The 14,998-nt window shown below is 42.4% G+C and overlaps 2 protein-coding genes across 3 annotated transcripts; both read right to left on the bottom strand.

Annotated features, from left to right (window-relative positions):
• Positions 1-2,069: 2,069 nt before the first annotated feature.
• Positions 2,070-9,072, bottom strand: nherf2 (NHERF family PDZ scaffold protein 2). The gene is made up of 6 exons (XM_079553797.1): positions 8,499-9,072; positions 7,751-8,092; positions 4,633-4,824; positions 3,640-3,793; positions 2,910-3,121; positions 2,070-2,825 (listed from the first exon to the last, which is right to left on the bottom strand). The coding sequence occupies exons 1-6, from the start codon at positions 8,703-8,705 to the stop codon at positions 2,658-2,660; spliced, it is 1,275 nt and encodes a 424-aa protein (XP_079409923.1). The 5' UTR covers positions 8,706-9,072; the 3' UTR covers positions 2,070-2,657.
• Positions 9,073-10,045: 973 nt separating this feature from the next.
• On the bottom strand, positions 10,046-14,720 carry nthl1 (nth-like DNA glycosylase 1). 2 transcript variants are annotated; one of them, XM_079554240.1, is made up of 6 exons: positions 14,486-14,720; positions 13,991-14,259; positions 13,746-13,916; positions 13,478-13,637; positions 11,300-11,405; positions 10,046-10,411 (listed from the first exon to the last, which is right to left on the bottom strand). In XM_079554240.1, the coding sequence occupies exons 1-6, from the start codon at positions 14,712-14,714 to the stop codon at positions 10,132-10,134; spliced, it is 1,215 nt and encodes a 404-aa protein (XP_079410366.1). In that variant the 5' UTR covers positions 14,715-14,720; the 3' UTR covers positions 10,046-10,131. The 2 variants fall into 2 exon arrangements, with proteins under 2 accessions (XP_079410366.1, XP_079410367.1); XM_079554241.1 differs by having other exon boundaries at positions 10,047-10,411; positions 14,496-14,631.
• Between the last annotated feature and the right edge of the window lie 278 nt (positions 14,721-14,998).

The raw sequence follows: 14,998 nt of genomic DNA, 5'->3' as shown, positions 1-14,998 counted from the left end.
CGATCATTTGCAGTGGAAGTGTCAGTACCTTATGGTAGTACTGGAAAGTATAGGCTCAATATATGGACTGAATATAAACTTTAACCCCGAAATATTCTTCTTTTTCTAAGCCAGCTGTGTGCAAGACCCAAGTCAGAGTGGAGTTGTATGTTCCCCACAAGTCTGTGTGGGGTTCCCTGCGTTCTCCAGTTTTTCTCATGAACCCAAAACATGCCCAATAGGTTAATCTTCCTTTGATCAAAACATCGCTCAAGATAAAAGATCCTTGGGGCAGCTTAAACTCCTGGACAACTCAGAGCCCACGCAAATATCTACGGAATAAAAATCTGGCGTCTTTTATTTCAACAATAATATTTGTCCCATTTAGTTTCTCTTTGATTTTGAGCACTTCCTCCACCCGTGCTCCTTACAGATTGATGTGGGATCGGAGACCAGCTTCATATTCATATCTGTGCATCTGATACAGACACTGTGAGAAGGTCTTCATTGTTCAGTGTGTAAAATTTAGGGCACAGGAGTTGAGCATCTCCATCTGAAGGACATGAGCTGGCTTTTCCTGTTTGCCTCATGCACTAGTCCTTATTCAGCTCTTTGTTTATCCACGTCCCAAAAGATTTACCGTTGTCCTCGTTTGGAGGGAGGAGTCCAATATGATATTAAACACCTTGTACAGCATCATGTAGTTTATTTCACATTGTTTGATGCTTAATTACAACTGCAAAGTACATTTAACAATATTAACATTTTGTTCATTCATGCCACACCGTATAACATCAGTAAATCAAAATAAAATATCTTATTTCATTACTGGTGTTTCTATTGATCAAAACTACCTCAAAAGCCACACGTCTTTATATAAGGGTTCGCCTCTCCCCAAACTTGACTCTTAACGTCGCTGGGAGCAGTAAAACACCGGCTCGTCTCCATGGAGATGCTCCTGGCTGCCTTCACTTTGACTATAGGCAACCAAACATGAGGTTTACATACCTTAGGTCCTCTTACAAATGCTTTATAGCCCACTGGTGTCTAGCAGAGCAGTAGGAGCATGTTTACACCTCGCAACAATAACATGGAATGTTCTGCAGTGTGGCTTTAAAGGGATTGTTCAGGATTTTTGACATAGGGCCTCATTTCCTAGTTATCCAGAGTGTTGTTGATTTCTGGAGATTTTTTATATATTTTTTTAATTCATGCAGTCCTTATATTTTGAAGAGTTTAGTGGTGCTAGGCTAGCGCATGTCTATGGTAACTAGTAGCCTGCATTAAAAACCTCTTCAAAATAATGAGGTAGTCCTCCAAACGTTGCCATATCTGATTTGTAGAAAGCTCCTTTGTAAATTCCACGTGTAGTAATGCCGGCCGCAGGTAAACAAACTGCTGTAGATCCGGCAACCTAGCAGATAACTCCGGGGCTGCGTAGCTTACAACCAGGAAGCTGATGCTGCTCAAATATAAGTTCTTTTAAATGCAAATTATATTTAAAAAATGATTCAGTCAACACAGACATGGTCTGGTGTTATATAAGTGCTATATAAGTTGAGACCATTTACCATTTACCATAAGTGATTTGCCTCAAGTGCACAGTGCTTGGGTCAGAGTGTTTTTAATGCAGGCTACTAGTTACCATAGACATGCACTAGCCTAGCACGAGCCTAGCACCACTAAATTCTTCAAATATTCACCTTATTCCGCCCCGCCCACTTTTGCCACTTTTTGCTTTGTCTCGGCACTTCCGTTGTACAGACACTTCCGGTCGAGCGCGAAGCTCGTTCATTTAATCGGAGAACGAGGGAAAATATTCTCTGCTCAAATCTGATGTTTAGGCGATTGATTTGTGTAAAATGGCCAATGTTCATTTGCACCAACATGTCAACACTGCACCGTTTCTCTGCGCGGCCTAAAAACGGCTTTGTTTTCGTGTAGTAACTGATTTTCTGTGGATTTCTCCGGCCCCATGTTAACACATAGGAGAAAAGGGGCGGGCACAATTAATGGCAGCACCCACGCGAGCCTCCGGAATAAGGTGAATAAAGACTGCATGAATAAAAAAAATAAAAAAATCTCCAGAAATCAACAACACTCTGAATAACTAGGAAATGAGGCCCTATGTCAAAAATCTTGAAATGTCCCTTTAAGTTCAAGCATGATTACTTCTTTAGTTACAGTGAAATAAATTGGCACTGACAATTGTTCTCAAGCTGTGGTACAAGATCAACTGGAGGACCACGATTTATCAGTGAGACATCGACTTACTTGGAAATCAGTTTGCAAACCACTAGACGATGTACATTAAATATGCTGAAATCTACTGCACAGATCGAGCTTTGATGAGACTGTACACACACAGCAGCACTGACATTTTTCAACAAAACCTAAAACTACGGTCCAGACACAAAGCTGATAGATTTTTGCACTCTTGCTGCAGCATACACACTAAAGAGGGAAAGTGCATACAGGTATAGGTCACTCACTACTCATGGACAATGCAAAAAGAGCAACACTGTGAACTTCACACGTAAAGTCCCTGTTTTAGTCCTTATTTTGCCTGAGTGTGACATTTCTCCAACAACCCCAACCCAAATGTCTCATGATTTGTCGAGTAGTTGGTAATCAGGTTATGTCAAAACAGGTTCTTCATATGTCCAAACCCCTTCGATTCAATAGTTGCTGAAGATTTCTTTCTTCTTACTCCAGTCCATCGGCGGTGCTCGCTTTTTGGTGCGACCGGCCAGGGCTTTCTTCTTGGCCTCCGCCGCAGTGGGACTCAAGCGCAGGCCGCCCTCCGCAAAGGGGTCTGGCACACACCTGTCATCGTCGTCCGGGACCTGCAACACAAAACCACCGAAGAATTTGCTGTTGTTCCTTTGTGTCTTTGTTATTTCGCTGCGCACACGCCTCTGCCCTGTTACCTGAATGCTCATATCGGAGCTGCTGATCTCAGACTGTGTGGTGGAGCTCCGGGACGACTGGGACGCAGTGCTCCCGTTGGCCCGGGATTTGGGGCTGATGGAGCCGTCGGTCAGGGTGACGTTTATGATCGGGGGGTGTGACGACGTGAGGTCGATGGTAGGAGATGGTGTTGGGGGGATGCTTTCAGTGGTGGCTTCATCCACATAGACCTCTGCAAAATGTGAACATTAAAATTTGATTGAGAAAGGAATTTGCATTGAAACACAGACACAAATTAAATCCCTGTGAGCCTGACTTTACTTTACATTGTAGTATTTCATTCAGGCCACAGCATTCCACTTAAAGATGCACTATGTGAGTTTTTTATGTGAAAAAAAACTTGATATTTGTGGGTATTTTACTTATTTTCATCTCATACAATTTTGTATATGTTTTGTAGTGCATTTGGACTTTTCTTAAGGTTAAGACTGCAGTTTACTCATAATTTAGTCCAGGTTTAAGTCTATTTTAGCCCCTTTTTAGCCATCATTTAGTCCTGATCAAGTCCCAGTGCTAAATTTTATCAGGTGGTGCTTGGTGTGAACCACTCTGAAACCAATGGAATAATAGACTATAAATCACCAATTTATGAGATTGATAATTCTACCACAGATTTGGAAAGGTTTTACTCGACTTCAACCGGCATATCATCACACTAAAACTCTGGTTTTAAAGGTCCTTATGACAAACCTTTGACATGGTTGGTTGTGGGTGTGATTCCCAGACGAAGGAAAAGCTCGTCTGTTTCCGGATCCACCACAAGGAGCTGCAATTCATCACCTCCAGCTCTGATAAAAGCCACCACATCCGAGTGCTTCAGCCCATCTACGTTCAGTCCATTCACCTGAACAAGAGAACAGAAACGTGCTAAAGTTGCCGGTAAGTCACGCTTTCAAAGAACTGCACAGACAAACACCCATCTCCTGCTTCACTGTCGACCGCTGGGACATACGGACATAACATTAGCTCTTGTGTTTCACTGTTTGACATCTGTCTCATTGTTTCAAACTGTTTCTCTGAGCAAATCAGCATTTTTGTAAAACCCTGTGAGGCAAGTGAAAAAAAATCTCAAATCTAATTCATATAGACTTATTTCTTCAGCTGAATCATTGCAAAATTTGTATTTACTATTTGATACATTTTTTGTAGGATCACAACATTAGTTGCATGGAAGTTAAACTCTTTGGTTATTAGAAAGGAAAGGACTTTATTTGTAAAGTGCCTGTCAGACATAGTCACAAAGCGCTTTACATGTACTCAATACTCTGTGGTGGTAAGCTAGGTATGTAGCTTCAATTTCCCGTGGAAAGTTCCCGCCCAGGTGGAAACCCGGGTGTGGACCTGGAATCTTTTTTGCTGTGAGACACGAGTGCTAACCGCTGCACCACTGCGCCGCCCTTGTTATTCATTCATAAAAGTGGAAGGAAATAACCTGAAAACCTTTCTTGACCAAAACACAATATCACACTCTCATTCACACACCAGTGTGCGCGGGCACTGAAGTGTCTTGCCCAAGTTCAGAGTGACAGTGTGCACCTGCGGGAGCTGGGATTCGAACCATCCAGTTATGGTAATGGTCTCTGATCTTACTCTTCTGACACCAGCACTAACACAATCTGCCCTAATCCAACCACAGTCACGATACAGATTAACATTAGATGCTCTAAATGTATCTCCGTTCACCTCCACTATCCTGTCTCCAGGCCTCATGTCTGCCTGTTCAGCTGGAGAGGTCGGGTCCACCGATCGAACAAACTGGCCCGTCTTCTTCTTGTTGCTATGGAGATTGAAGCCATACCCGCTGTCGCCCTTGAGCAGGTGGCACAGGCGGGGCAGGAGTTCAGTCGTCGGCTCGGGCGAAGGCTCCACCTGCAGCTGAGGAAACAAGATTACATTGAGTTCAGGAAGTATATGCACATCTGTGTTATTATGCTGGGCGTGGCACCCCCTACACTTTGGAGAGAGTCAATCTGATCCAATCCAAATTCACAGTGGATCATTGTCTTTCGGTATTAGTGATAGATGGAATTCACGTCAGACTTTCATGAAAGTTCAAAAACAGCACAACCACAATTGAGAGAAATGGAAATGATCTGCACTATTTTAGTTTTTCTTTTTCAAATCTAAAAAAAATCTATTTTATGTATTATTTTTGGAAAGTGTAGATTTTTTTATCATAAGAATGATTTAAGGTTACGGTTATGGTTAAGGTGGACTTTATTGTCCCCGTAGGGAAATTTGTCTGCTGGGGCAACCCGTAAGGAGCAGTGGGTGACGGTAGTGAGTTTTGTGTCATATTACTACAAAAGTAAGTACTTAAATGAATCGCTGCATGCAAGTGTAAACATTTTTTTTAATAAGATAAACCAGTTTCCTTCTTAAACCATTATACAAAGTAGACACATTAGCATTGCTAATGCAATAAAGGGGACTAATATAAATTTTATATCTGAAGTTGTGATAATTCAATTATGTAAAACTGTTGCCACTAAAAGTACGATGTGTCACCCCCCACTGCATGCATCTTGTGTACATTCAAGGCCAGATTATGAAGAGTTGCATCAAGAAGAGTTATCAGTTTGGAAATCATTTTCTGTGACAACTTAGAGGAATAAGAATGAATAATGTTGTGCCATTACAATTTCCTGTAGCTGAAAAGTGTGTCTATAATAAGACTAAATCAGTTTATTTTTGCACAACTAATCAGAGAAAGTGTGTGGGCGGATTAGCCAGTGGGCTACGTGGCTTAAGTGGATCTGCCCCAGTCCTGATCCTGAAGACCAGTGTGGCACTTCACCTGTGTCTGCAGGGTTAGTCTGCAGACCGTTACTGCAAGCGGAAACTTTACAAATATTTAAGTCTGTCAATCTGTCACTGCCTCAGTGAACAAGCGGAGCGCCATGGAGACAGTCTGTCATGGAGACAGACAGACAGACAGACAACATAGTGGCCAGTGATGTTTTATGTTTACAAGTTCTTTACACGATTACAGTATCAGCAACTTGTTTTTTGGTAAGACTCTTTTGAGAAAATGTCAGATCTAAACATGATTTAAACTTGATAAAGCCTAATTTTGATGTAAGCTGCAAAACTCCTGGGGATGTGAACAGGCATAAACCTGCAAACCACATGATTATTTAAATGAATGAATGTATAAATCTATGTGTAAGCAGTAGCCAGTAGTCTAATGGTAGTCAGTAGTCTGCTGCCACATGCTCTAAACTAGCATCGTTGGTTCCAGTTCAGTCTCTCCCAATGCTCCCTGCTCTTCACTCCCTTTGACTCTTATCCAATAAGGCTTCAAAACGTCAAAGAAGTGTGCGCTCTATGTATAAAAAGAAATATTGTCTTGTTTTTCTGTGAAGAAATTATTTACATTATGTACTGATGTTAGTGACCTCTCACAAAGTTCTATGGCTGTGACCAGCTTTGGGTTATATAAGAATATATGGGCATCTGATGCCATAATAATATCATGCAACAATAAACCTTTATTTACATTTTCAGTGAAGTGAGCATCAATCCCAAGGTGCGTAATGCAAAAGCATCGCTTGCGTACAGTAGAGCAATCTCACAAAGTGCACAAGGAACACTTTTACATAATGACTTGATAATGTGCTAAATGACTGGACAAAGTTAATGTACTCGACAATCAGCAGCTCTTAACTTAATTACAATAGAAAAAGAGAGAAGGACTTTTTATTGAATATGACACGGTTCACATAACATCTTAGCATTGTCACAACTCAACTGAACCGTGTGCTACAGAAAAGTGACAGCAGTGCTGGCCAGTCAAAGGACAGCCCATATTTACTGTGTCCTCGGCCAAACAGACGAAGTGGGCAGAAGGCTCTGGTGCTCTTTGTTTTGAACTAAAACAAAAGCTAAATATCTGAACGCAATTCTTATTGCTTTTTCCAGTGGCTTCTGACGCTAAACTTTACTGTATCGTCACAAAGTGTATTTTGCTTTTCTCAAAGATGACTTTAAGTAATGCAGCATTTGGAGATCAGGGATCACAATGTCTCACACTGATATGGTGTGTGAGCCTCAAGGCAAACTCAAGAAGAGTTTGATTATGCAACAGCACAATCTCGACATCTTATCTTTTAATACACTTAAAATCAATCTCTTTATTAAACAATAAACTCAAACTAAATACAAGAAAAAACAAATTAAAATGATTGATTAACTATGCCTGTTCTACAAGTTCTTGGATTTCCATCTGTTGTCCGAATAATGCTATAGAGATGCACAAATAGGATCCTATCTCAGCAGGAATCTGAAATGGTCATTGGATTTGACTAAACAATGCTTAGTGTGCTCCTGACATGGCAGGAAACACGATCAGCACACCGCACCTGCAGATCTTTACCTGAGAGCGAGGAGTTAACACACAGACAGGCCCCTTCATAAACAATGCATTTTTGCAATGTTCACACGCCACTCACAGCCTATATCAAACTGTCAGACAAAGGATCTCGGTCCAGTGTGAAAGATTTAAAGGAAACTAAAGACTGTGAGAAAGTCTTTGAAATGTTCTGGGATTACTGTGATTTAAAGACTGCTTTACATTTGACAGAGAAAAGCAGCAAGACAGAGTGCAAATAATATATTTTCTACTTGTTTATTGCCTCAGACGTGAAAGGTGATGTCTGGTGACTTTAGTATTACAGGCCTAACACAGGTAACAGACAGTGTGACCTGGCGCTTTAGCCAAGTCCAGCTTAGCCTCGACCTCCCCGGTCAGTGTTATACACCTCTCCATCCTATCAACCTGTATCTGTCTGTTGCAGCTCACCTCTGTGTCTGTCGTTATGCTGGATGCCACGGAATTTCTTGAAGACTTTCCATCAGTGACAGTGGGAGTGGGAGAGTGGGAGATGGTGAGAGGGTGCACAGTGGACAGGGCGTATGAGCGGGTTGATCTAGGGGACAGCATGCCGTTCTCCCTCAGCAGGAAGGGAGGGATGGGCGAGGAGCTGGGAGTGTTGGCGGGAGATGGCCGTGGGGACAGGTTGCCCAGCTCAACGGCCAGCTCCTCGGTGCAGGACAAGCCTCGACTGAGGAGGTACTCATCTGTTTCACTGTCCACAACCAGCAGCCGCGTGCGGAAGTCTACCTCCCGGATTCGATTTACCACCTACAAAAGAGCACACAGAAATAGAGGATGGCAAATGCAATACCTCTACTCTAAACAACACCAGATGAGTTGAATAGAAACTAGTTGTGTTGGTTTCTCCCTGTTTTACATGATTTCATTTTACATTCCACACAAACAGTATAATTCCGAAAAATGTGTGTGTTACCAATGTGCTTTCCCTTACTGTATGGTCTACACATGCCATAGTTTAACCATGACAAAGAGTTACACTGATTCCCATTACACAAAGCTATCACTGACCCATTTTGGTGCCCCCTCCTTCTCCTCAGGCTAGGGAAAAGTGGTTGTACAGGTATAGACTTATTGTTATGCCTCATGTATTGCGTCTTGGCCCTTTTCTGCCAACTGTATCCTGCCAAACCCTTGTTTACTTTATTCTACTCACTTCGTGGTGCGTCTCGTTCTCCACGTTCTCCCCGTTCACCTCCACCACCCTGTCTCCTGGTCTCAGTCCGGCATACTCTGCACAGGAGCCCGGTTCCACTTTCCGAATGAACTGTCCACCTTTATTCCTCTCCCCGTGCAAGTGAAAGCCATATCCGCGGTCTCCTTTAGTGATGAAACAGAGCCTCGGTCTCAGCTCGCCATCCATCGCCCGTGAATAGATACAAACAGGTCAAAGAGTCTCAAAGGAATAAACAGGTGCTTGATCGGAGAGCGGTCGAAAGTCTCTTAATCCAACGTACGGCTGCGCGCTGCTGGAACTCAAAGATCATCATTATTTAGAGTAGCGTGAGTGCATGGCAGCAATTAATCCAAAATCTGTCCACGGCGCAAGGATCAAACACATGGTATGAAATGAACGAAAGTTTAATCCATGGCGAATTCTCGACAGACGCAAGCCATTAAAGTGTGCGTAAAGTTGTGGCCAAAAAAAACATAGACAGAGGCCGCGTCCACTGGTGGAGTAATCCCAGAGATCAGAGATTAGAAAGCCGATCCTGGCGCGTAACACTTAATTCTCAGGTGTATGTCTCGCTCTCCCGAGGTTCTCTTGTCGGACACAGTGCAGCAACAGGTGAGCGAACAGACGTCACCAGCAGATGCCAGCGCGCCTCCACAGAGCACAAGAAAACTATTAACCACCAATAACTGCTTTTGAAACTAGTTGGGAAGTTGTGGAATTTTCTAGCATTGGTGACGAGAGTGAAAAGACGCAGTGAGTCCCAGGAGATAGAGGTGACTGTGACCTGCGCAGAAGTCCTCCTTATTCTCCCCTCTGTGGGCGCTCTCCTCACAGCCAACCAATAACAAGTGCACAGTTGCGTCAAAGATTCATTGCAGTGCGCCTGAAGTGCGGTGACATAGGCTGCAGCCCATGGGAGCTGCTCGAGGAATTTAGGACAAGCAACTGTGGGTGTGTGCGCTTTTGATATTTAAACCAGGCAGTGAGGACAAAACATCCAGTGGGAACAGGACCTCAACAGAATATGAGAGGTCTCACCTTTGACTTTTACTTATGTTTGAGTGAGAACTTGTTACGTTCAAGATGTGAATAAGCCATGCCCTTAGATTATTGCTGTATGCAAACGACTGTGTGCGTTCAATAAAACTACGTAAGTGGTTCTCAAACTTTTCACACCGAGTGCCGTCTTATAATTGACCTTCCAAGAACCAACCAAATCAGGACTAAACAGAGTCTAAAAAAAAAAAATCCAAATTGGACTTCATGATGTTTAAATTTGACGTAAACCATTCCTAAATCACATAAACTGATAATTTAATGTGTTAAAAAAACAAAAAACATAAATGACATTATCTATACTGAACAGTAAGTATCCTGGTGTGACTTGTGGCACGAAGCCAAGAAACAGGAACAGGAGGAGTGCAGGAAATGCCACAACGTTAAACTGTATAGAGGCCTTGCTTGCATCTGCTGCTTTGTGATTGAACAAATTGAATAAACATCCATAAGCCATTCCTTTATAATGTTTTATTATGTAAAAGAACATATAATGCTTACAGTACAAAAATATTTACTCTCTTTTGAAACACATATATACAAAAATGTAGAATCACTAAGATTTATTTCCATTAACTTTATCATTTTTGCGCTTTTTCTGTAAAGACAGGGAAACAGGTGACGAAGGCTCAACTTTACCAGATTCTGTTTTTGTTTTGTGGGATTTTGGGCTTGGCGAGCGAGGGGATGCGGATTTCAGTCTCTTCACAGGGGATGCTTTGTGGGCAGAGGGACAGTTGTGCTGGTTTAGACACACGGAGCACAGCGGGTTGACCGGTAAACAGACCTGCTGCCCAAAACCAACCAGCAGCCAGTTGATCTCACTCCACAGCTCCCTACAACAAACAAACAAGTTAATCATGAGGTCCGCAGCTTCACAGGTGGGTCGTAATGGGTTAAATTGTTTAATAACCAGGTCATATTCAAGTGGCAACATAAAAGAGTCTATAGTTTAATATCGAGTTGGAGGGTGGGCCAAACTCTTACAGTAGATTTTTTTATCAAAATGCAGATGTTTTGACTTGCAAATGGTTTAGATGCAGTCACTGAGCCTATTCACATGAAACAAAAACTGCCAACTGCAAAAAATTAACAAAGAAAGTTAAAGCATTAAAAGTGGTGACATCATACAGTCCCATAGGCACAATTGTTTTAAGTAGAATGGGCTTCAAGCCACTCGATTATGGAAAAATAGTGGACCCAATACCTAAGAAACACAATGCGGTTCCAGATGCCTGCCTACTGGGACTGCCCACTGCTCCTGGACGGTTGCCCCAGCAACATTGAAGGGTGGGTCAAATGCAGAAAATGGACTTCCCTACGGGGATCAACTAAGTGTAACTTAGTCTTGGTTGTGCACTGTTCCAGTTCACATGGTAGCATATAGCAAGTAATTAAAGCAATTGTTATTTTTGACCTTTTGATCTCATATGCAATCTCAGTATGAAAGGTAAAAACAATAACACTATCATGTTCTTAAATAGATTGATACATAAAAAAGAAAAGAAAAGAAAAGAAAAAATCCTTCTGGAGACAAGTTGCTTGAAAATACCTGAGGGCAGTTTGTAGCTACTCTACCATCCCTGATCAGACTAATTTAAGAGTAAAACCTGAAAACAAATGTTTACAGACTAGCTGAATGGGAGGAGGCCACAGTGTATCTGGGTCAGTCCTGGCGACCTCAGCCTTTGACTTAAGTGTTTGTGCAGTGGTCGTCCCGTTACCTGGGCAACCACTCTTCCAGGGCCTTGCGTGTCTCCTCTGGGCTCTTGGTTGTTTTCTTGGTCCAACCCAGTCTATTTGAGATTCGATGCACATGTGTGTCCACCCCTTTAGACAAAATATGTCACAGAAATCAATATCAATAACAGCTATAAAGCATGCATCTATTCATTCTGTTCATGTGGTCGTCTGGAACTGGCAAACTCGGGTCAAAACAAGCTACCCGACATTAATGCTAGCAAAAAGAAAATTTATGTGATATTTTATAAAATTAACAAACCGCATCCAAACCGACGTCCAAATCCCCACTTTCCCACTACACATAAACACAAAACAACTGGGGACAATGATGTTACATCTCGAAAAAACGAGCACCCCAGTCCACATAAATGCAACATGTATTAGTTAGTTTAGTTAACTTAGTTCCAATGATCTCACTGCAGATGTGGAGAATATATCTGAATGTGGTATAATGCAGTGTGCATTTGTATACTGATTATAATCTAAACAGGGGAATCTCCAGCCACTTTTTGCTGTGGTAGCACCAATGCAACCAAATGTCTCTGAGGAATCTAAATGAGAATTGAACTTACATTTTAATTCACAATTTCCCCACATTTTGATTGATGAGTAAAAAACAAAACGCAGCTAGACTGATGTATTATAAGAAAGCTGCTGTTTCGCTGCTCATCCAAGCAGCTTTGTCAAGGCTTGAGGCACCTAAACACCCATTACTTGTAGACATGGGTGGTGATATTGCAGTAATTTCACCAATAAGGACCCAGGGCATCCTTTGCACGGCTCTGTGCCAGGTTTATGAGACTAGGTAGTGGAAGTCCTCAATGTCTTTCTTTTAATTAGTCAGTACAGCTATTTTCACCGCCTAACAAAAGAGGTGGAGATAGACTCAAGCTCCTCTTAAAACGGAAGACTTTTTGGATTCATAAACTTCATGCCACCTGTCACCCTGGCCTGAATGAAGAAATTGACTACTCACCATTCTTGTGAGGTGCTCTCTGTTGTTTCTACACAAAACTGTCATCCCTAATTTAGCAGGTCCTTAATGTTCTTTTTCTTGCGGTTTATTGTGCTTATGTACATTTGCCACACTGTCAACAAACTGCAGTGATGTCATGTTCCTGGTTTGTATGCAGCCTGATCCATCACAAAGGTATCGATGTATGTTTTTAAATGTTTTTATTTTATTTTTTTATTAAGTGATGAGTATATAAGAAACAAAGTGCACAATTACACAAGTGAGAAGGACACAGGACACAACAGAAGAGACAAATGGGATACACATGGGGAGGAAGGATTACGCGATTGGATGGATAAGTAAAACAGAACTAAATGAAAGGGATATAATCATGTGTGATCATACGTCGTCATTACATTGACACTCCGAGACCCACACCCCCCCACACCCCCAACCCGTTCGTCCGTCCTCCTCCACCCTCCCCCGCCCCCCCCCCTCACCTGGAGGGCCCGGGCCGCCCCCCAACATCTACCCCAGCCCCCAGGTGCAAAACCAGGTCAGGGACAATCCGCCTTCAAGCCCAGCCCTAGTTTTTGTTCCCTTTCCCATGTTTTGTACCTAGATTGGTGTAGAGTGCATTAAAATAAGCATGAGGCTTACCCTATCTTTTTGTTTTTTGTTTTGTTTTTTGTTTTCCCATTGTTTTTGTCTTTTTGTCTGTTCTTATGTGGTGCATTAAAAAGGGTGTGAAGGCGGGTGGGTTAGTGAATGCCCAAGGCAGCGGAGGAATGCCAGGAGGAGCCCAAACCCCGCAGCAAAGGCGGGCCGGGCACATGTTTTTAAATTTTGAAATATGTCCTGCCACGTGATATTTTTTCAGTCACATGACATGCAAATTACAAGAACGGTTGCACCTGTGTGTTAATCACTGCCCCGACGCAGACTCGGTAGCAAGTTGAAACGGGTTGGCGTTGAATAAACTTCACCAGTAGCTGATTTTGTGTGCCTCGGACCTCATTTTCTTTTCACAGCTATTATCTATTTGTATTTAAATGGATTAAAACACCTGGATGACTGAATTTGCATGGTCAACTGAAATTGAGTAATATACAAGCCTATAAAAGTAATGTACAAACCAGGGTGTTCAATTAGATCCCATAACTCTGATTCTATTTGTAATAAAAAGTGTAAACTGTATTCTCACCAATGCCTGACACCTGGTCCCAGGCGATGTCCATGGCAAGGTGCGCCATCTTTGGCCCAACTCCAGGCAAACGCACCAAGCCTTCAACACTGTCTGGAATGTCCCCACCAAACTCTTTCTGCAGCATGGTGGAGGTCAGCTTCAGATACTTCACTTTCGTCTGCAAGAGAGAGAAACAGACACAGAATGCATCTGGTATATCGAGACTTTTTTTTAAAATAAATAAAGTACACATGCTGAGAGATATTTATGAAAAGTATATCGCTACCCTCCAAAACCCGACAGGATAAATTAGTTTGCCAAGTGTTTCATCGTCAGTTGCAAGTATATTTTCCACAGTGCATCCATGTGCTCGTAGACGCTCCATAGCACCTGCAGTCACTTGGTCTTTGGTTTGACTGGACAACATCAGAGACACCAGCACTTGATAACGTTTTACCTGTGGACAAAAAGGTCATTTAAATCTGAGAATGAAAAAATTTAGCTTTTTCTTCGTAATAAAACTTCTCATACTTGCGCCGGGGCATCGTGGTCATAGCACTTCTCTGCTCCCATGTTATCCACAGGTGCGTCACGGTGGCTCCTCATCTCTCGGATGTGATCCAGTTGTTTCCGCCACTCTGCAGGCTCCCAGTGCTCTGTCTTCATCTGTGTATCATCTTCCTCCTTCACATATTCCACCTTCAGTTGTCTCCTCCTGCGACAATGTGAGGATAGAGGTGCAGTGTATGATTCTGTTTTTGGCTGAACAGAGTCCTCTGGTGGTTGTTCAGGGCAACTTCCTACAAGGACAAAATACAAGAATATACAAAACAGCATATTATCAACATTTGAAACCATCTAATGCATTACTTTGTCTGCTAAAACATTGGCTTCTCCACTGCATAATGAAGTATATTGATTCAGTTTTCATATTTTTCACTCTGAAATGCCTGGAAAATGTCACACTGTACAACAGTCTACTTTGTTGGTTTCATGCAGTGCTATTAAAACAAAAATCAACATTACCTGAACTTACAGCAGCCAATAAGAGTGGATTCTCTGATATTTTTGCCTCTTGTTCCTCTAGCTTTACCACAGACTGCTCAGTTTTGATCCGTCTGCGTGAAAGTTTGGAGCGTAAACCGGTGTCGAGGTCTTGTTGTGGGGCATTGCGAGTCACAACAGTGCTCTTCTTAAAGTAAGGAGATGTCATCATGAAATATCGGACCGTGTTTTTCATATGTCTCCAGCGCATGCATGGATCCAGTAGCGACTGCGGTCAAGTGAGCCGTCATCCGCAAAATGCCAGTCAAGCCAGCCGTAACGCTGTTTTGTTGTGCGTGACTATTACCGCTGATACGGTAGCCCAATGCGCTCACGGTTAGGGACCGTCAACAATGTATTGTACGTCCTCTTAAGCGTAGATTATTACCACGAATGCAGAGATAATTAGGGACCGTCAACAATATAATGTACGTCCTCTTAAGCGTAGATCAATAAGACTAACACGCTAGGCCAATGCACGACTAATTAGGGACC

The sequence above is a fragment of the Gobius niger genome (assembly GCF_951799975.1).
Source record: "Gobius niger genome assembly, chromosome: 3".
Taxonomy (NCBI): domain Eukaryota; kingdom Metazoa; phylum Chordata; class Actinopteri; order Gobiiformes; family Gobiidae; genus Gobius; species Gobius niger.
Note: the sequence above shows the minus strand (reverse complement) of the source record. Positions and strands in the feature narration are given on the sequence as shown.